The sequence below is a fragment of the Durio zibethinus genome, chromosome 23 (assembly GCF_047325235.1).
Source record: "Durio zibethinus cultivar Kanyao isolate XHJ-2024 chromosome 23, ASM4732523v1, whole genome shotgun sequence".
Taxonomy (NCBI): domain Eukaryota; kingdom Viridiplantae; phylum Streptophyta; class Magnoliopsida; order Malvales; family Malvaceae; genus Durio; species Durio zibethinus.
This window is the reverse complement of record NC_143184.1, coordinates 17,350,857-17,371,570: the sequence shown is the minus strand read 5'-3', so window position 1 is coordinate 17,371,570 and position 20,714 is coordinate 17,350,857. Positions and strand designations below refer to the sequence as shown.

Genomic DNA, 20,714 nt, shown 5'->3' with positions numbered 1-20,714 from the left:
ACTTTCTAGAATTTTGATGTAAACTTGCACAGTTCACTCTTAATTGCTGGTTTCCCCTCTTAGAACTATTATTTTTGAGGTGATGAAAATTTTTACTTGTTAGTTTGATTAGTTGATAAATCTTTGATATTAATCATTTTGATATTTGTTGTTAATGCATGTTTTAGTTTAATTTTATTTCATCTTTTTTTATGTGGTTCACATATCATTAATTTTTTTACTGTTGAAAATTTCGTAATGATGTTTCTACTTTTGTAGATTGATAGTTTGATCATTTTTGCTAAAGCTATTAAATCTTTGATTGCATTTAAAAAGAAATCAAGATTTGGAAACGATACTTATCTTTTGAATTTCTTTTTTCTTTTAACACTTTTTAACTTCCTACAAGATTGTTGACTAAAACATTATACTTGATTATGTTTCTAGAGTTAGACAAATCTAAATTTTATTCAGTCCCTTAATCTATGTAAATTAAGTACTTTTTGATGGAGCAATTTAAGTACTTCAATATGCATAATCTATTTGATAGTGTAACTTTTTGTGTTTACATTTGCTTTTATATCTTTTGCAAATAACATGTATTCATCTACATATCATGATATGTTTTTTAAGATGTATGCTTTGATGTGTTAGTTTATTGATATTATAGTAGTGTTAAGTATTATCATTGACTTAGTTTCAACATGCTAATCTCTTAGGCAATTTGATTTTTTATTGTCAATTACTCATTGATATTGGATAGATGTTTTTTACACTTTATAGATATCCTCACCAAAAAAAAGTTTTAAAAAGTTTTTTTTTTTTTTTTTTAATTATTTGATTGCTGCAACTGACTTTTAGGTCCCTAATGTAAAGTATTTATTCAGAATTTGATAAATTTTGAATATGGAGCATATGAAAAAAAATTAAGCTTAATTAAGATGCATATGGCAAATTGTATGTTCCATTTCTCTCTCACTCTTTTTTATCGATTTTGCTTCATATCTTATTTTGTTTGATTTTGCAAATTCTGCACTTTTCTATGAAAGGTTATAATATGAGTATATGTTATTTGATTGGTAATATATATATATATATATATATATATATATATATTTTGCTAAATTCTAGCTTAGTTTTGGGTATAATTTATGAGAGTTTATAATTTTGCATCTTATGTGCTTGAAATCACGAACATCTGATCATATTGTTAGGAAAAACAAAATTGTTACATTTGATTACTTGATATTTTGTCACGTAGGATTGTTTCAAGAATCATATGGTTTTTCATTTTAATATAGCTTTAATGGTTTTTTTTAGTGAGCATTTTAGGTCTTGAAATCATGAGCATATAATCATCTTAAGTGCTTATTTTGTTACAAAAAGCAAAATTTGCTGCATTTGGTTACTTCATATATTTGTTTGAAGAATTAGATATCAGTAACTTAAGTGCATTGCTTTGTTGCATGCATTAAGCACTACTAAATAATAATGACATTCATGAAGCAAGGAAATGCGCAAAGGACAATTAACTGCTATTAATTGTTAGCTCACTTGAGGATTGAATTTAAGAGTTTCCTACTATGTTGAAACACTTTTGTTTATTGGTAGTGGGATCATCTAATTGGAAACGGTGAAAAGAAATTACCACTTCATTCATTTCATTTGTCATTGAATATTATAAAGTCGTTTTAGGAGTTTAGCTTTCTAGCGTATTAGTATTAATTTTGTTTCTTGGTATGGTTGAAGAGGCTTCACATTTGAGAATCGGAAGGAAGCTATTTTTTTTATTTTTTTTTGGTTCATATATTTTTTTTTGTGATATTTATCTCATGTATCTATTAGATAAACAAATATATTCAAAGCATTTTTTTCATGCTTAAAATATTATGAGCATGTTATTAATATAAATGTTTAAACTTTACATTAATAGCTTTGTTAAATGATTTTATAATTTAATTATAGTCTTACATGTAACGTGAGTTACAAACTAGTTGTTTATTAAAATATTACTTAAATTCTAGGATACCCTAAGGATCATTTCTAGTGATAATCATATCATTAACATAAAGTAATAAATAAATATATGCTTTATTTGTATAAAGAATAAAAAAAAAAGCTCAATAATATCATAAGAGATAGCAGAAATCACAAATTGCTTAACATGGAGACAAGAATGGCACAAAAATTTTATTAAAACAAAATATTTAATTAAATAAAATTTTATTAAAATAAAATATCCAAAATAATTTTATAAATATCAAAGATAATAAAAATTTTACAAAAAAGAACAAAAGTATAAAACTGTTTTTTTCCCTAACAAATTAACACTCTCTACTATTTTTTAAACTTTTTTTGTAGTTAAAAAAGTTGTAGTTTTTTTTTATTTGTAATCCAAGATTCAAAGATATTCCTTTTATTCAAAGGAATATTGTTATTTATCACTAATATTATTTTTTTTTATCTTACCTCTAAATTTGGATTCCAATTTTATAAGAACATTTTTTATTACAAAGCATAAAGGGGTCGAATTTGAAATTTAACTTAATAAATTTATATAACTTTTTTTAAAAATAATATTTAACAAATTTAAAAGTCATATTTTAATACTTAAATTTGTTCTCAAGATATAATTTTTTTATTAAAAAAACAAAAACATAACCTCATTCATGTTTTTTATTATGGCTAAATTATCCGAACATGAAATATCCAACAGCCAAAGCCTGAAATCTTCGCCTCTTCCCTCCCCTTGATCTCTCTGTTACCTTCTTTTTTCTTTTTTTCTTTTTTTTTTTATTGAATTGAATGACCCAAAGACAAACAGGTAAATTCCTTAACTTGTTTTTTATTCGCTTCTAATTCCTATATCAGTTTTCTTTTTCTTATGTTTTTGCACTTGTGTTTTTTTTTTCTTTTATCATTTTTAAAGATTTTTTTTTTTAGGCATTTAAGTATCAATAACAAAGCAGTGACTTTATCTTAGCTATTCAGCGTTTAAGTTCTAAATTTTTGTTCTTTTTGGGGTTTCTCTTGTTCTGATTGCTTACTTCGTTGTGTTCTCTGGTAAGAGCTGCTCATTATCGATACTCAGTTCAAGCTTCAATTTGGCTATGGAACAATGTAGAAATTTGAATGAAATGAAACATAATAATGAATTGTCGATTTCCCTTTTTTCTGTTATGCTTTAAACAGAAAATTATAATCGAAGATTGAATTTTTAGATAATGGAACAAGTAACAAGAAGGCCGAATATTCTTTTTTAGGTCAATATTGCATTCAATCTCTCTTCCAAGCGCTTGCATTTGGTATCCAAGAAGCCGGTATTTTGCTGAAGGGAATCCAGGTTCAACAAGGCTTTGTTTTAATGCAGATAATAATGATGGATTTAAAGTGGAGTATGCACCTTGGTTGATTGTTGGATACGGTAACCCTGGAAATAAGTAACATGGAACTGGGCACAATGTAATCAATTACAAATTATGAAGCCAATGGCTTAATTTTTGTTTTGGTTTATATGGTATTTACTTTTGTATATTATCAAGTTGGTTTTGAAATGATTGATCAAATTTCTCAGGAGGAAGGGATTGTGTTGAACGCTATACAGCCAAAAGCTCTAATAGGAATAGGTATATATTTAATATTTGTGTTGTTTAATCTTTCCAGATTCACAGTTACGCTTGATGGTTTGCTTAGATTCCTTTTGTGACCAGTACAGGTGCCATTGGGGAAGTACCAATTCTGTTGGCAAAGCCTCAGACATACATGAATTTCAGTGGGGAGTCAGTTAGTCCTCATGCATTTTTCTTTCCCCCTTTCTCGCCTCAGTTCTATGTAGCAGGTCTAGGTCATGCTTATCAAGTACGAGTTAGCTTACATTCATATGTCCTTTTGAAGAATCTCCTCACATTTTGGTTAGCAAAGAAAAGATGTCTGTACTATTTTATAACATGGCTGGAAATGAGATGTCAAAGCGTTTGCTCATAATATTTTCTAATACATGCTTCCTTCATCTCTCTTTTCTTGAATCAGCTGCACATTTTCCATCAGATAGCTAGAGGACAGTGATTCTTGGACAATAAACCATTTCCTAGATACCCATCCATAAAAGGAATAGGGATCATATTATGACTCTGAATAAATTTGGAACTCATTGTATTCTTGTTATTTATAATTTAGGAGTTTAAAGAAAAATCATTGTATGGTGTCTTTAGTACCATTGATTTATAGAAAGTTAATGTGATGTTTATAAATTGCATATCTTGTTAGTTAAATTGGTTGTTTCATTAATGCTAAAATAAAATTTGATCTATTGCCTCAATTCCTGAGGCCTAGAAGAACCCAATTAGTGCTATCCAAATTCTACTTTGATCCCTTTTTTATCTTAATTTAAGCTTTGATTTTATAAATAAGGGAAGTTTTCATAAAGGAAATTATCCAAATGGAAAGTTCTTCTTGACATTAAGAAAAGGAAAAAAAAATTTTTTTGGAAAAAATAGCTCTGCTGGATTATTTTCTATTACATGGAGAAGTATTGCAGCATTTCTCATGCTTCACATAACAGTTCCTTTTTTTTCTATCTTATTTACCAATTGCCACCTGACCGTCTATGCTGCAGTGTCATGGATTAGGTTTATCTAGAATGTAACTGAAAATTTACTCTTAGAATGAGTGTTTAAGTAGTTCATTGAAACTTACTCTTAGAATGAGTGTTTAGACATTTGGACAAATTGTCACATTGAAACTTACTCATGATGGTCAACTTTTGTTTTACAAATAAAGTCTAGGGACCGATGTCCTTGAAACAGGTAGTTCAGCATGCTTCTGATTTTCAAAAGGAAAATGCATCAGCCCCATCATGATTATAAGCATCAGAAATGCAATTAAAACCTTACTGCTTGCAATGAATGTTCTAAGGTCTGAGCTTTTCCCTTTGGCATTTGTGCTGAATTTAAAATCAGGAATGTCTGAATTAGGTATAGATAGGTGATGGATTCTGCTAGATACTATCAAATTAAATACGTTGTGCTGAATTCCAAGCCATGACTACTTAAATTTGATTGATAAGTAAATTACCATGTTTCTTTTTGGAGTTAATCTTTTAGACCTACCTCTTTTTGTTTATGGTAAATCCTGTATTCTGAACTTTTACATGCTGCCAGGAAACACTGCAACTCCCCAAATTAATGTTTATTAACTGGTGTTTTTTGCATGAGGGGATTTTTTTTAAACAGTGGCAGAGATTTTTATATGTAAATGGTAAATCCTGTATTATGGACTTTACCAGCTCCCGGACTATCCTGCAACACCTAAGTTCATGTTTATTAACCAGTGTTTCTTACTTGAGGGGATTCTTTTATGAGTAGCACAGGCTTTGTCTGTATAAATGGTATATTATTTTCAAGTTTGTACATCTTTGAGGAATCAAACGTTGTAATAGCATATAGGCAGATAAGCATAACACAATGCTGATTCAAGATGTTTATTTAATGATCAATAAAGAATGTGTATGGAATGTATGGTAATGTTTATCTCTTTATCTTGTATATATATATCTTCTCCCCACCCTTTTTCATTAGTTTTAAGTGATATTTTGATTATTTATTTAAGCCACCTTATAATCATTTCTATCTCTGACTAATAACAGAATCTCCATAAGTCTCCCCAAGCTAGGTTGCTTAAGATGCCTTTGTTTATATTCAAGAGCTTTGCTAGCAGCACATAGGGTTTATCTATTTCATGAACCTAACTGAGATTTTTAAGTAACCTCTTTTTCATTCAAGAACTTCTGAAGCAGTAACAGGAGTTCAGCTGTCTAATTCATGAATTTATACCATTCTGATGAGATCATTTAGATAAGGTTTGAGAAAAAAAAAAGTTGCTTAGCTGTTGAGATGTCTATCCTGAGACAATTTGCTGCTAAAGTAGTTGCTTCTTTGGAGCTCAAGTTTCTTTCTCCTTATTTATTAGACACTCTTGTATGCTGTGTTATTTTTCCATCGTATTCTAGTCCTTGTGTTCTGTTTTATGGTGATAAAAATAGAATGCTAGTGTTTATGGTGACAAAAATGGAGTATAACATCTCATATATTTTTTAATTCTAAGTTGTTTTCTTGGTAGTCTCAGTAATTATCAAGGACGGATCCACATGTTTTGTTAGGGTGTTCATGAAGATTGGAAAATAAGAAAAATTGAAGGAAAGTTGTCCCTGGACACCCTTTCCATCGGTAAAATCGGTAAATTCATCAACAGTTATTTATATATATTATAAGTAGATAATCCCGAAAAAAAATTCTGGTTCTACCACTGGTAATTATGGACTTGATTGCTTGGACATATCTCTATTGCCAAATCATTACTTTGTTCTAGAATTTGTCCTTGATATCAGTCCACATTTTCATTGAGCTATCTTCATCTTATCAATTTGAGCAGTACTAGATCATATTTGCATCCTAATGCAAAGGACTAATAAATAAATCTCAAAGTTGTTTCTCCTGTCTCTTTATTTAATTGCATCTTTTCCTTTCTCCCTGCTTAACCAATGGAAATTCAAAATCATTAACATGTGCTCTCTTGTTGCAGAGTAAAGAGTGTGATAGGCGTCGTGACTTATGCATAGGTGGGCTCCTAGAATACCACCACCTTTTATTTAACTATGAGTATTTGCTTGATAAACGGATGTTACTTCTAAAAGGTAGATTAGATGCATTTAATGATTCACAGTTCCATAATTCTAAAAGAGTTATTTATGCTTCAGGCATTGGAAATCCACCTCTGCTATTGACATGAAAGCTTATCTTCTGCAGAAGTTCAGTTTGGTGGAGCAAAATCAGGCATATTATTACTGAGTTCAACTAGTCTGCAAGGTTTAGTTGTCTCTTGCCTATATTACAGTGAGAACATCGATGCCAGGTTGCTTTAATGTTTTCCCTCAGAATGTTTAATGAATTATACTCTCGCACAGAAAACTCAGCTCTTCAATTAGGTGCGTTATATTTGATTCATTCGACTTTAAAAAATAAAATCAAAGTTGAACTTGGATTAATGTGTTAAGCAGTTTTAATCTTTTAATACGTGGAAATATCTCTCTCTGGCTCTGATAATTTCAACTGTTAGTGGCCATTTTGACAGATTGATGCAGCATTGGAACTGGGAGTTGAGGCTGAGGACCCTAGTGCTCAATGGATTCAACCAAAAAATCACAAGATTTAATTTAGGACAGAAGCATCACAAAGTTTGATCATTAGAAAACAAGGTTCAACTATGTATTTGATATGTTTTACCTTTTTAGCACAATCTGTTTATATATTTTCTTTTCAAAGTAATTGCTACAAACTATGTATGTAATGTCAGTTTACTGAAAAATAAATTTTTAAAGTTGATATTGTGTTAAAAGTATTCTAGCAGTCTTAACAAAATAGTTATTCCCTAGTCTAGAGCTGAAAAAATTTCAGGAATGGAATATTATTTCAACATCTTAAATGCTGTGCTGCCAATGCCATTGCCTGCTCTACCAACTTTCGAAGGCATAGAGTTGCATCATCCTTGGTAGGATTATAGATCAAACCATGAGAAGATTCTAACTTAACGTTTTGAAGAGGGGGGGGGGGGGGGAGGCGTACAACAATTATTGAGTTGGATTGTGAACTGAGTATCGGAGGTTTGGGATGAAAATGGTTTCGAGGTAAGCACCTAAAAGGAATAACAACGGCATGAGTAAGTGATTTCTATGTGCTCCAAGTCAATGGATCCAAGGAAGAGAGGAGGAATAAAAAAAATGGCAAAGGAATCAGAGGAAATGAAAGAAATGAGAGCCTTAAGATTAGCGGGGGAAATGAGACACTTATACCTGAGCTGATGCAATCGAGTTCTATCTGACATAGCCTTACAAATGTTAAATATTTAAAGTGACACGTATATATGATGAAGTGAAATATGAGGTGTGATGTGATTATTCAATACTTAAAGTGACACGTATATATGATGAAGTGAAATATGAGGTATGATGTGATTATCCATGTCGGCGCCTAAGAAAGTGCAGATTCGAGAATATCGATAATGTATGAGAAAAGCTTCTCTCTTAAAAATTGTCACATCAGATCGATAAAAAAAAAATTAAAATACTTTAATAGCCTTAAAATATCTCCAAGTTGGTAAAAAATTATTTTACCCTTGTCTAAATCATAGTAACAGATCATGTAATGATAATAATAAAAAAAAAATCTATATTGATTCCATACCAAAAATTGCCTTTTTAGGTGCATGAAGTGTTACCCCAATAGAAAGGCTATAAATCATGTCTGGTGGTATTCTTACATCTTGATTCATGGGTTTGATGAGGCTCGTAGTTGTAGTAAGACGGTGTCAAAGTTAATATTAGAAGACAACTGATTGACAGCACAGCCATTGCTTTTTATCAAAAAAAACAAAAAAAAAAAAAAAAGGGAGGAGAAAAGCCTAATCCACCATACATTTCTTATTCACTAGTTAATCACTTAGACCCATCTATTACACAACGAAAAAAAAATACTTCTAGTTTTAAGTCTCCATTTTCATTCATTCAATTCTTTTCTCCATCTAAAATTTTGTTATAGTGTAATTTTATGTAAATAGACACGATTCAAGTTTTATTTGAGTTCATCCATAAAACATACTCTTTAATATAATGAGAACATTTATATTATACTTATAAATGGAACCTCAATCACATTATTATTTTTATTGATTAAAATTTCATCATTATTTAATAATATAATAATTATTCGATGTTTACAGTTATTATATAAGTTTGTATATTAAAAAAAAAAGTTATGTAAAGAAAGCAAATAAAATCTAATAATATAGAGAAAATAAATTATAAAACCCAAAAAAAAAAAAAAATCACGAGGATTTAGAGGGAGGAGGATGCACAATTTGGATCCAAATGTAAAGCCTTTAAATTGCCGCTATTGAGAAAACAACTTTTTGTCAAAACGACAACCACAAAAAAAAAAAAAAAAAAAAAACAATCCGTTGCACATTGCATTAGCCCAGGAAGTTACCCCCATTAGCCAATCTCCCAAATCATGACCCATCATAAAATTATTCCAATAATATGATTTTAAATTTTTAATCAAACGGCTGATAGAGTAAGCCATATGTTCCTTTCTCACAATTATTATTATTTTTTCATCGGGATTTGGGACTCACTTCAAAATAAGGACGTTAGAAACAAAGCGAATAAATTTAAGAAAAAAAAGTGAAAAATAAAAATAAATGATCAAAACTTCGTCGCGAGACTTTCTCTCCCTCTTCTCTTTTTTATTAGACCGTTGCAAACTCAAATCTCTTTTAATATCAAAATAAATCCCTTTTTTTTTTTTTAATTCAAACAACTCTCTTTTTCTGCAGATAAAGAACAGAGTAAATCTTCAAGTTTCATAAAAAATGGCAGGGACAACTGAATCTCAGTGGCAAACCCATCAGCCAAATCCTGCTCTGCAATCTCTTTGCCATGCCCTTGACCCTATTTCTCTCATTCTTTCTCAGAACTCAAGCCCCAGTAATCCAATTCCTTTGAGGCTTACAACAGAGAGTTATATAATGGAAAGAGGTCCTAGATATAGAGCATATGCAGAGTTGAGAGAAACAAAGCTGAGAATGAAGATTGGTAAGCTACAAGAAAGGGAAGAAATTGAATTTAAACAAACCCCAACAAAGAAACAAGTGAAGTTTAATTCAAGTTTCGGGATTTCTAGGAAAGTGTCCTCTGCTTTGGCTCAATCAGTGCCTGATTTTTCAGCAACTTTGAGGAAAGAAAATCGGATTAACGATGGGATTGAATTGACACCACCAGGAAAGAATTGGTCAAAAGGGAATGGGGTGTTGTCGAATTCCAGGGGGAGTAAGTCTGCCAATGCGGGGGAGAAGAAAGGAAGGTTGATGATGGCAAGGAAGAGCTATGCTAATGTTGACGAATTGAAAGGGATTTCAATGAGGGCAGCTAATGCTATCAATGGAGAAAACAGGGGAGGGAAGAGTAGTGGGAGAGGAGTTGCTGGTAATAACAAAACTGTTTTGGGGTATAGACAGTTTTAGAAAAAGAAGAAAAAAAAAAAGACTGAATTTCACTTTGGTTTTCAAACAATTTTCTTTTTTTTCTCTTTTGGGTTTCTCGATTGGATTTTTTTTTCCAAGGACTTGATTACTTGTTCCCACATGTCAGAGAGGTTTGAGGCTATGAATTCTTTTCTTGCTAAGTTTGTTTTTTCCATTGTAAAGCTCTAGATGCAATCATGTTTTACGCATCAATTACTAATATAATTAAAGATAAAAAAAAATAAATTGTAAATTTTGAGATTTGAGATTTGAATTTTTAATTTATTAAAATTTTATATTTTAAAAAATAATTATATAATTTAATTATATTAAATTTTAATTTTAAAATGATTTCATGATTTAACTAAATTAAATATGAAATGCAAATATAATGTGCATCGTTCATAACGGGAGTTGCTAATCTTTGTTTGAAAAAAAATGGGAAGAACTAAAGTTGACTTCTTCAACAAATTCAAGATTGAACATGAACAAGCCAAACACACAAAGAGCCATTTTCAATCAACTTTCCAATTAATTAGTGTGTCATCTCCTGTATTTTTGCTACTCAAGTCTTCAGGAAAAAGACCAAACCAAACAAAAGATGTGTTTTTTCCTTCTTTCACTTTTTTTTTTACAAGTTTTTGCACCAGCAAGTAACCTAGGAATAGGAATTGATCAGTACCAAGCATATTCCTCGCAAAAGAAGAAAATTTTGTGCGAGGATCTTTACCTTCCAGTTTTAGTACTTAAAACAACTATTAATCAGTAGACTATTCCACGTTGTTCAGCTATTTCAGAACAAGTTACATCCAAGTCAGAAGATTATACAATGCTCATCTACAAATCCCATGGCCCCAGGCAACAATACCATCCCATCCATGGCCCATTTGTACAAAAAATTACCATCTTAATTTCATCACAAAGAGAATTAAGTGGTTGCATGTCAACATGATTTACAAAGACACTCAAATCATAGGGCCTGTATGTAATTCAAGGGGGAACCAGGTCTACTACAATTTCCTCGACTAAATTTCGAAGAATATCCCAGTCCATTTCAGCAACAGTTTCATATGCCTCGATATCAAAATCTGTCCATTTACCCAGTGAATAACTCATCTCCCATTCTATTAACTCATCAGGAACCATCCCAGCCAACCTTGTCCACATTCTAACTTCGTTCGCAACGTCTTGAATCAGCTTTCGTGAGTTCATGTAAAATGGTAGGCTTTTCCACGCTTCAAATCCAGAGTTACAGTATCGACCATATTTGGAATCTAAACACTCTATTGCACAATCAAAGAGAAATCCTCTAAGCTGATTATTTTCTTTGGTCTGTTCAACACCAAGAAGAGAATTAAAATCTATCCACATAGCACCAGCAAGAGTTTCAATTTCATAATGTACATAGGGCTCCAAGAGAAAATCATCTGTCTCATCTGAATCATGGGGAATCACATTTCCAAACAACAGTTCTGCTTTCATGATAGCCTCCTTTACATGGATAAGCTTGTCTCCGGATAATCCAAGACCAAAATTACTGATGACAGGCAACATAACGGAAATTCGGTTGACAAGATCAGTTATCATCTCATTACCAAATGTCTCTCTGTCCAATGAAGCTGCAGAATCCAGAAGATCTTTATCAGGTTCTGTTTGTTGTGGTTCATCATATAAGGAATCCATGGAATCCAGATGCAACCTAAGTCCTGGAGCAAGAAGTAAAAATGCAAAAAAACTACAATGAATCATCCATTCTTTTTTGTGAGGAAGGAGGGGAATCGAAAAAGCACATTATTGAGGTGGTAAAGAAAATAAATTACTTAGCCGGTCTAATCAGAGTTCAGCATAAACTCATTTAATCTGCATTTCTATAACTACAATGCCAAACAAGTTACTTGAATAGCATGCACATATCTGCACAGAGACAAAAATAAAAGGGAGCTTTTGAGGCTTAGGACTTAAAGTTTTTACCTAAGCTTCCATCCAGGCTGCTTGAAACACAACTATCATTTGAAAATGAAGCTTCAAGAACAGAACCTGGGCTAAAATTATCACCATGGCTCACAAATCCAACTGCAGCAGTCCCTTCAGCCTTTGCGTCGGTCTAAGAAATAAAAAAGTTAAAACTTATAAATGCCAGGAATAGCTGTTGTTTTAGCACAAACCTCAAGCAAAGCACAAAAATTAAAAGGATTATCTACAGGAATACAAAAGCTTTTCAGCCACAAGGCAAGATATACATTTAAGAAACATACTAACAGCCAAAAAATATTCATCCTAATTAATATTTACCAAAGAAGATCCAATAAAAATAGAATGAAGTTGCAAAAATAATGTAAAAGCAACATAAAATATACAGATTGGCAATAAAAGCAGGGGCCATCATATTTCTGGAACAATTGTCTACCCAGTAAAAGAAACATAATATATATATATATATATATATATATATATATAACTCTTTGAAAGTTACACAGTAGCTATCAGATAAGAACAACATCCACAAAGATTAGAGGAAGGGTTCAAATTATGAGCTTCAATTGAAACAAATTCAGCTAAGCTACACCAATCTTTTTTCTACTAAATTGGGTTGAATCTGGGGCAAATATTTTGTATTAAATTGAAGATTTTGCAAACTCCAGCAAATCTTAATTCCTAAAGGCAGTGTTAACTCTTCAATTAACTTTTAGCAGTTCAGGAGCAACTAGGCAGTTTATGTATCCAAATGTAATAACATGGAAAATGTCCTTCAAACCTTTCAATGACCAGTACAAGAGTAGACTTTCAATCTTTTCTTTTCATTTTTTTCCCTTTTTTTTTTTTTTGGTTTCTTCCTTTGGGAGGAGGGACCTGGACCCTGATCCCACTCAAGTAATAAGAACTCCAGGCCCACACCCTGGTAATGGGGTTGGTGAAAAAGTATTCTTAAGATCTTCCTACATGTATTTTACCCCTATTAAGCAGTACTTCAAAACAACCAAGAAAGTTGTCATTGTGAAAGACAACTAAAAATGCAAGTTGGGACCAAAGCATACAACATAAAATTGAAAACAGACACTATAGCAGATTTTACATTTTGTCAAGAACCGCAGAAACTAAAGGAAGAAGGAGAAAACAACCTGGAAAACCGTATCTGAATTGAACAGGTGACCATTCTGAGAGTTAGGCTGCTCTGAAGTTAAAGCTGAAATTAGCTCCTGGAGAATCATGGCAGTTGTTCTCTTTGGTAGAGTACAACCTGTTTTCAGTTCATACTCCTCTTGAGAAGTCAATTCCTTCAATTTTTGTTCCAAAAGAACATTTAGAGCATCTCCTGCCAGTGGCAAATTCTTCTGCACAGATGTTTCTCCATAATTATCTTCCAATATTTCGCTTCTCTGAAGAGAATCATTTCTACAATTAATGTCAATTTGATCCTTTCCTTCATCCTTCAATTCCCTGGAAATGACATGTTTTTGCTTTAATGGAGAATTAAATGTGAAAGAAATAATATCAGTGTCATTTTTGTCCTTGGCTCCATTACCAGTTTCCTGGCTTGTTGATCTGCTCTTAACACATATCCGATCCACGGTGCAAGCAGCATGCACCATATCTCTTCTAGTCACTGGATTGCATTTTGCAGTTCTTTCTTTTCCAATTGTCGAATTGATGAAACCTGCACTTTCAGCTTGCCCATTAACTCTAATTCTTCTCCTCTTTCTTACCGGAGACCTTAACTGAGACAAGGAATCATCCTGATGACTACAAGATTTTCTCTGAATGTCAATAGGACAACTATCCACTTTGATTGGCACTCTGTGTCTGGTGCAACTAGTTAAACTTCTGTTCAGGGCAACAAAATCTTTGGCTCCACTAACAGCATTTGCAGCAGAAGCGGCTCTCCTACTTTGAAGTTTATTTAATTTAGCCCTTGCTGGGATTCTATCCCTGTCTAGCAATATATGGTTTTGAGTTTGAGTCTTGGGCTTGAAAGAAATAGGAGACTTTTCATTCTTTGGAGGTTTGCCCAGTTGGCTTGTCAAATGCCATCGAGCTTGAGCTTCTCCAGATAGAGGCTTTCTAAACGCATCGGAAACATTACTGGACTGAACGTTGCTCTCTTCTTGACCAGTAGAAGATAATGGTTGATCATTGCCTCTTTCAAAAATTACCTCTTTCCCTTGACTAAATGTGGATGGGGAAGACCTTGGCCAATTCTTTTCTAATCCTTGAGAAAAAGCATCTATGAAATTCGGAGCAAAGGCTGGATAAATAAATTGCTGCTCCTCCAACTTTGCTCTATACTCCTCATCAAGCAAATTACCACAGTTTTTGCAAGACATCTGGCCCATCGGAGACTTACCAGTGATAACATTACATCCCGATTGTTTCAAAACATCAGGTGAGAGAACCCCAATTCCCTTAGTTACATCCTCATTCTTAGATGAATAATGCATAGAACTTGAATAAGCAAGAGCATATTTGGCTCTATTTGTCGCATGCAACCCAGGTTCCAGAATTTTAGCAGCAGCATCAATCAACCTAGATGCCCTAGATGCATTCCTAGCGGAAGAAATCCTTGGACACTTAACAGGAGAAACAAACTTTTGATGATGATGTTTTTTAGATAGCGACAAAACACCCTTAATTTGCAATGCCTCAGCTCCAAACCTAGGAACCACCCGTCTATCATATGGCTTTATCTTCTGTAATTTCTGAGGACTTGCTTCAATTTTCACTCCACTCTTCTCCAAAGCCAAAGCCTCCCCATTAGCCCCACTTTGACTGTTCAACATTTTACCATCTCTAACATCGGAATTACTTCCTGAAACCAGGGCCTTCTTATTAGACTTATCTCTTTTCACAGCAGGCAAGGATTCTAGTCCCATTAGCCTAGCAACCAAACCTGGAGCTCGCATTTCATGCTTTTGTTCCGTTTCTCCATTACTATGTTTGATATTCTTCTTCACATTTGGAAATCCCCCTTTATTCTCATCAGCAATCTACCAATTCCACATAAACATAAAATTTATTTTTTTTATAGTAACAAAAAAAGTAACTAAACATAAATAATAACTTTCCAAAAAGAAGAAACCAAAGAGACCAAAGATCCCAGTACATACCAAATGAAGCTTGGATTTGGGCATTTTTTCATCTCCTCCAAATTTTTTCGAAGCTTTGCTACGGGCTAAGAAACAATTCAGTTGAAAAAAGTTCAATCCTTTTTAGTCAAAAGGGGAATTTTGCATTTAAAAAATAAAAAAGCTTACCAGGAGGAAGTAATTTTCGGGAGAAAAGTTTCTTCTTTGCAATTCTTCTGTTCCAATCAAAGAGTTGAAAGAAAATGCCAACACAGCCACCAGTCCTATGAGGCTTCTTCTCCGTTATAGCCAAAGCCGACGCCGTTTTCTCTGTCTGCTCATTCATTTCTCTTACCACCGACATTTCCAAAAAACCCAGAAAAGTTTTTTAAAAAATTCAAAAGAAACTCAAGTTTAAATCATGTTCACTGATACCCAACAATCTAAACCCCAAAAAAATAGCCAAGAAAGAACAGAAGAAAAAGACCCTTTATTTTACATAGCAAAGAAATGTCTGAAACTGGTTAAAAAGGGCATTGTAGCAAAAGAAATAGAGGAATCTACGAAGAGAAAAAAGGACGTACAATAAAGCGAAGGAAGAGTTGAGAAAGTGAGAGAAGAGAGCAGAGAAGAAAGGGTTTTTGTTCTTTTTTATATGTCTTGACGCAAATGTAAAATGATTCGTTTCAAAAAAGAAGGGAATTATGGGATCAAAAAGAAGAACAAAAGTGAAGGTGAAGAAAAGGAGAGAAGCGAAAGGAACTGAGGAAAATAGTGAGTGTATGGAGAAATGAGATGTTTTTGTTTGAAAAGATCGAGGGGAGGAAAAGGATTTCGATGGATGTGGATGAAGTGGGCATTTGGCAGTGAAAAGGGACGCTTTGAAAGGGCCTAATCTGCGGCTGCTGCTGTTGCTGCCGTGCAAAGCAGCTTCACGCGCACTGAAGGAATTTTTTTTTTTTTTTGCGGTCAAATTGTCCGTCTAATGAAAAAATTAAATTGAAGCGAGTGAGCGGTTCTGACTCTTGCATTGCTTCTTCCAGCTATGCTACGAATACCCAAAAAATATATAATAACAATAACAATCTAAAATAGTGGAATAAAAAGAATACCACATCTTTTCTTTTGTTTCATATTCTCTTTCTTTTTTTTTTTTGTTAAATATAAAAATGATTACTTATTGTACATTTTTATTAATTTAATAAAAAATTAAAATTTTTAATTTGATATTTAAATTTTATTTTATCTTTTATTTTAGTATCTAAGGTTAATATCATCAATTTACTTGTGAATATAATATGAATATTTAATAAAATTTTAATAGATGTCAAAAAATTTAATCTACATTACATCATCAATTGCTATATAATTATTAAAAAAAATTCTAAAAATAAAAGCATAAGAGAGAAAAATGAAAAATAATGTAAATTTATTCTATTTCTAAAATAATATTCTCTATTTCATATTCATCATTCATTATCCATTTTTTAAGGGTTTTTCAAAGCTGTCCTAAAACTTTTTTCAAATTTCATATTAACTTTAATGTTTCTTTTACTTTTGTATTAGCAAAAATTTTCAAATTTTAGTAAAAAAAACATTAAATTAAAAGCATTTTAGGTATTGAGAATTTTTCTCAATCTAAGTACCAAGTCAAACATTGATATTCCATTTTTATAAAAATATAAAATAAATATTTCAAGTTTTATGATCATTTAATTTGAAATGAATGGAGTTTTATTTATATTCATACATGAATCATTAAATCATTAAATAATTTAAAATGCTAGAAAATGCTAATTTAATAAAATATTAATAAATTCTTACCCAAAGAACTCAAATTCGACTTTATGATTTTTTTAAAAAGAAATTGATATTTAAAATAAAAAGAATGAGTTACAATTATAACTCATGTATTAAGAAAAAAATTGTGTTAGATCCATTTCATATAATTTAAATTAAAAATATTATTAAATTTATATCTAATAATTTAAAATAAGGTATTGATATAATATAAAAATAACATGAAAACAACATTTAAAAAATATAATTTAAATTTTTAATAAAAAGTATACAAGGATTTGATAAAAATAAAAAATTATATTTCACATTTTAAATGTCAACATAAATTATAATTCATTACTTTTTATACTTTAAACATATTTAATATAAAATACTTACAATAAAATATACAAATACCCCAAACAAGTATTTTAGTACTACAAAAGCCAATATTCATATCTCCTAGTATCCAGCATTCATATCATTCCTTTTTTGTTCAAAAATAATTTTTTAAAAAAAGTCAACTTTATAAATATATTATGTAATTAAAGTCAAAATAAAAGTATTTTTTAAGATTTTAAAACGTGATGCTTAATTATTGTATGATTTGTTTTATTATATTTTATCTAAATTATTATTTTTTTCAATATTTTTTTTATCTAAATTCATATTTTTTTTAAAAAAATTTTATTTTTTTTAAAAACAAAATTAATTCTTTTTTTAAACCCAAATTAATTCACAAGCAACAACTTTAAATCACCAAAATCTCTGCAGTACCATTACCATTATGTCAATTCTAATAGATAAAACACTGCCTAAATCCCCACATCTTAGACTCCTCCGCACCCTAAAATGCTTAAAGTCCAAATCTCCCCATCTAACAACTTGATTTGTTTCCCATCTTATATCATTTGCTTTTGTGAAATGGTACTGCTTACAACTAGAGCTGTTTTCATCACTAACATCACTGCTGGTGCTCCCTCTATAAATTCTTGTCTTTTTACTCACTTCAACACTTTCACCAGACTTTTCGACACTGCTTACGCATTCACTATTTTCTTCATTGGTGAAACTTTGTTTGGCTTCAACATAAAGCCTACCTGTGCACATACTATTTGAAAAATTAGTACAAACGCTTGGTTTAATTTTTTTTTAGATTCCAATGAACTACTTGAATTAGAACTTATATGATCATCAATGGGATGCCTGATGAAGATTTGCATTCCTCTGTCAAAATCTTTTTCTATCTAGAAACAAAAACCTCGTTCTTTTCCATCGATTTAGATTTTCTTTTATTGAAATCAATATAGTGTTTTACCATAATAGGCAATTTTTCAAGCTGCATGTGGTCATAGGCTATTTTTTATGAATGCTTTTGACAGCCATAAAACCATTAAGATGCCGAACAATCCTTACGTCACGATTAAAAGTAACTATACGGGATGCAAAAAAAGACCTTTTATTTCTCAATTGTTTAGAGATGGAGGCCAAAACGGCTAAGGAGTTCTAGATGTTGAAGAAGAGTTACTGTGACTTATAGTAGAACAAAAAATTTGACTTTTTGATAAAAAAAGTTCAAAGATAAAAGTTTGGTAATGGCGTGATCTTGTAATGATAATAATAGTGGTGATGGGAAGATTTTGATGATTTGAAGGTTATTATTTATGAATTAATTTAAGTTTAGAGAAAAAAAAAATTTTAAAAAGATAATATAAATTTAAATAAAAAATAAAAAAATAATAATTTTAAATAATAAAATAATAAAATAAGTTATAAAGTAATTAAATATTATATTTTTAATTTTCAGATATTTTATTTTGACATTGGTTATATGGTGTATTTATGAAATTTATTTTTTAAGAAGATATATATTTAAAATTAAAATATGAATGCAAATTTCAAAAAAAAAAAAAATTATGGAATGAGAGACGAAAGTGAAAACAAACGAGGGACAGGCTGTCTCGTGTCGTCAAGTCTACGTCTATCTGTCTCCCGCTGTCCTTACGCGTAGCTTTTGCCTAGGACTCTCTTTTGTAATTTTTTTCACAAAAGCCTTCACCGAAATTTTCAAAACCTACTCTGACTAATACAAAAAATTTCAATAATCGCTTAATTATACTACCACGTGGATAAAATTAAGCAATTTTTTAATTACCTCAACAGTCTCAAAGCCAAAGTGGTTTAGGTTAACGTACTGGGTTTATCGTGAAAACAAACCAAACAGTAACTTTTACTTAAGCTGTTGACTGTTGTAATAATTAGGGGAAATAATAATAAAGAAATAAACACGTGAGTTTCCATGTTTCCTGCAACGATTTTAAATAAAAAAAAGTTGAATTTCGGTCTTTCGTCGTTTTCTAAGCCAACTGTTGAATTGCTGTCTACAGTAAAAGGAATTTTTTTTAAATATCAAATAATATTACAATTTGTTTTTTTGGTGTTTAAGGAGGGTAGAACCCTCCAACAAAGAGAGGAGAGAAGGGTGAGATCAAACCTTAATCTTGATATTTTTTAAGAATTTTTTGGTCATTAAGTTAAGAAGTTGAAAACATATTACAAAAATTATTTCAACATTTATTGTCATTAAATTTTTTAAATTTTATAAGTGACATTAATAAGATAATATATATTTTTAAGATATAAAAAATAATTAAAAATAAAATATATTATTATTTTAATTTTAATTGTAAAATTAAAAAAATTTTATTTTTCTTGTATCAAAATGAACTCTAATATTATATTAAAATTTTAATTGATTAGTACGTTCAAACTCAATCATGTATTGATTAAAAAATGTACAATAGACAAATAATGGATGGAATGTGAAACATTACTGTATGTATTTGACTATTTTTTTTTTTCATTTTGTGAGTGCTTGAACGTATTAGATAAAATAGTATGACAAGTTAATTCCTACGCCATCAATAGAATTTTTAAACTTTACTAATGAAGTTAAAAAGCTAGCACTTAACTTATTAAAATATATCTAAAATAATTAATAAATTAATATTATGAATAAAAGACCATGCGATAATATTTTAATGTCATTTATTGAATTTAAAAACTAAAACAGCAGGGTAGAATAGTTGAAAGATGAAGCAAATCTTCTTATGTAATTTTTCTAAGAAAAAGTTTATTAAAAATTTTTGACAATCTAAAGTTAAATACTAAATATTCAACTTCAAATAGTTTTAAAATAAATGAAGTGATAATTTGAACATAAATCCACAATAAATTCAAGGATTATTATTCTATATATTACCAAAGAATTTTAAATTTCATAAATAATATTAAAATATTAATATATGTCTTTTTAAAAATTATATTAATTTATTAATATTTAATCATATATAATATCATATTACAATATCTATAAAAATATAATAAAATTTATTTATGAGGATGCTTAGGTGGACAACTTAAATTATTGACACGTAAGATAGTTTTAAATAATTTTATCCAATTAATTATTCAATTTTTAAAAATTTTAAAGTTTTAAATTTTACATATATCAAGAGCTTTCAAATTATATAAATTTTATCTTAATTTAAACTTGAAAAAATATATATTATATCTTACTTTTACTCATTTATATGAAATACAAATTTTTTTAAAAGTTAAATCCTGGTAATTATAAAAAAATCACATACCATCTAAATTAATATTCACATAAATTTAAATAAATAAAATTTGTGGTTGAATCACTATTATTTAATAATCTTTTTGTCTTTATTTTTCTATGATTTAAAATAAAAGAAAAATATATTTTATCTTAATTTAAAATTAAACATATATCTATATTTAAAATTATAGTAACTTCTT

The 20,714-nt window shown here is 30.3% G+C and overlaps 3 protein-coding genes across 29 annotated transcripts; 2 read left to right on the top strand and 1 right to left on the bottom strand.

Annotated features, from left to right (window-relative positions):
* The first annotated feature begins 2,555 nt into the window (after nt 1–2,555).
* Nucleotides 2,556–7,379, top strand: LOC111314715 (chloroplastic group IIB intron splicing facilitator CRS2-A, chloroplastic-like). Of its 26 annotated transcripts, none has more exons than XR_016332609.1 (7): nt 2,579–2,803; nt 3,243–3,441; nt 3,554–3,605; nt 3,690–6,203; nt 6,559–6,595; nt 6,783–6,961; nt 7,108–7,379. XR_016332609.1 is itself a non-coding variant. In XM_089752644.1 (6 exons), exons 1-5 carry the CDS (start codon nt 2,785–2,787, stop codon nt 6,763–6,765), a joined length of 288 nt encoding a protein of 95 aa, XP_089608770.1. In that variant the 5' UTR covers nt 2,556–2,784; the 3' UTR covers nt 6,766–6,961; nt 7,108–7,379. The 26 variants fall into 26 exon arrangements, 4 of the variants coding, with proteins under 4 accessions (XP_089608770.1, XP_089608768.1, XP_089608769.1 ...); XR_016332606.1 differs by having other exon boundaries at nt 6,559–6,670; XR_016332607.1 differs by having other exon boundaries at nt 3,690–6,212.
* Nucleotides 7,380–8,657: 1,278 nt separating this feature from the next.
* On the top strand, nt 8,658–10,278 carry LOC111313648 (uncharacterized). Its single transcript, XM_022914317.2, has one exon. It carries the CDS (start codon nt 9,403–9,405, stop codon nt 10,051–10,053), a length of 651 nt encoding a protein of 216 aa, XP_022770052.2. The 5' UTR covers nt 8,658–9,402; the 3' UTR covers nt 10,054–10,278.
* Nucleotides 10,279–10,811: 533 nt separating this feature from the next.
* On the bottom strand, nt 10,812–16,154 carry LOC111314717 (uncharacterized). Of its 2 annotated transcripts, none has more exons than XM_022916358.2 (5): nt 15,303–16,154; nt 15,156–15,220; nt 13,173–15,035; nt 12,025–12,157; nt 10,812–11,759 (listed from the first exon to the last, which is right to left on the bottom strand). In XM_022916358.2, exons 1-5 carry the CDS (start codon nt 15,475–15,477, stop codon nt 11,044–11,046), a joined length of 2,952 nt encoding a protein of 983 aa, XP_022772093.1. In that variant the 5' UTR covers nt 15,478–16,154; the 3' UTR covers nt 10,812–11,043. The 2 variants fall into 2 exon arrangements, with proteins under 2 accessions (XP_022772093.1, XP_089608514.1); XM_089752388.1 differs by having other exon boundaries at nt 10,812–11,672; nt 15,303–16,109.
* Nucleotides 16,155–20,714: the final 4,560 nt, after the last annotated feature.

Coding starts and splice junctions, on each gene's coding strand:
- LOC111314715 (XM_089752642.1), top strand. Junction 3,606..3,689: donor AAAAGCTCTAATAGGAATAG/GTATATATTTAA, acceptor TTTTGTGACCAG/TACAGGTGCCATTGGGGAAG. Junction 6,671..6,782: donor ACGGATGTTACTTCTAAAAG/GTAGATTAGATG, acceptor TATCTTCTGCAG/AAGTTCAGTTTGGTGGAGCA.
- LOC111313648 (XM_022914317.2), top strand. CDS start 9,403: ATGGCAGGGACAACTGAATCTCAGTGGCAAACCCATCAGCCAAATCCT.
- LOC111314717 (XM_022916358.2), bottom strand. CDS start 15,477: ATGTCGGTGGTAAGAGAAATGAATGAGCAGACAGAGAAAACGGCGTCG. Junction 15,221..15,302: donor CCGAAAATTACTTCCTCCTG/GTAAGCTTTTTT, acceptor ATTGTTTCTTAG/CCCGTAGCAAAGCTTCGAAA. Junction 11,760..12,024: donor CAGCCTGGATGGAAGCTTAG/GTAAAAACTTTA, acceptor TTCTTGCTCCAG/GACTTAGGTTGCATCTGGAT.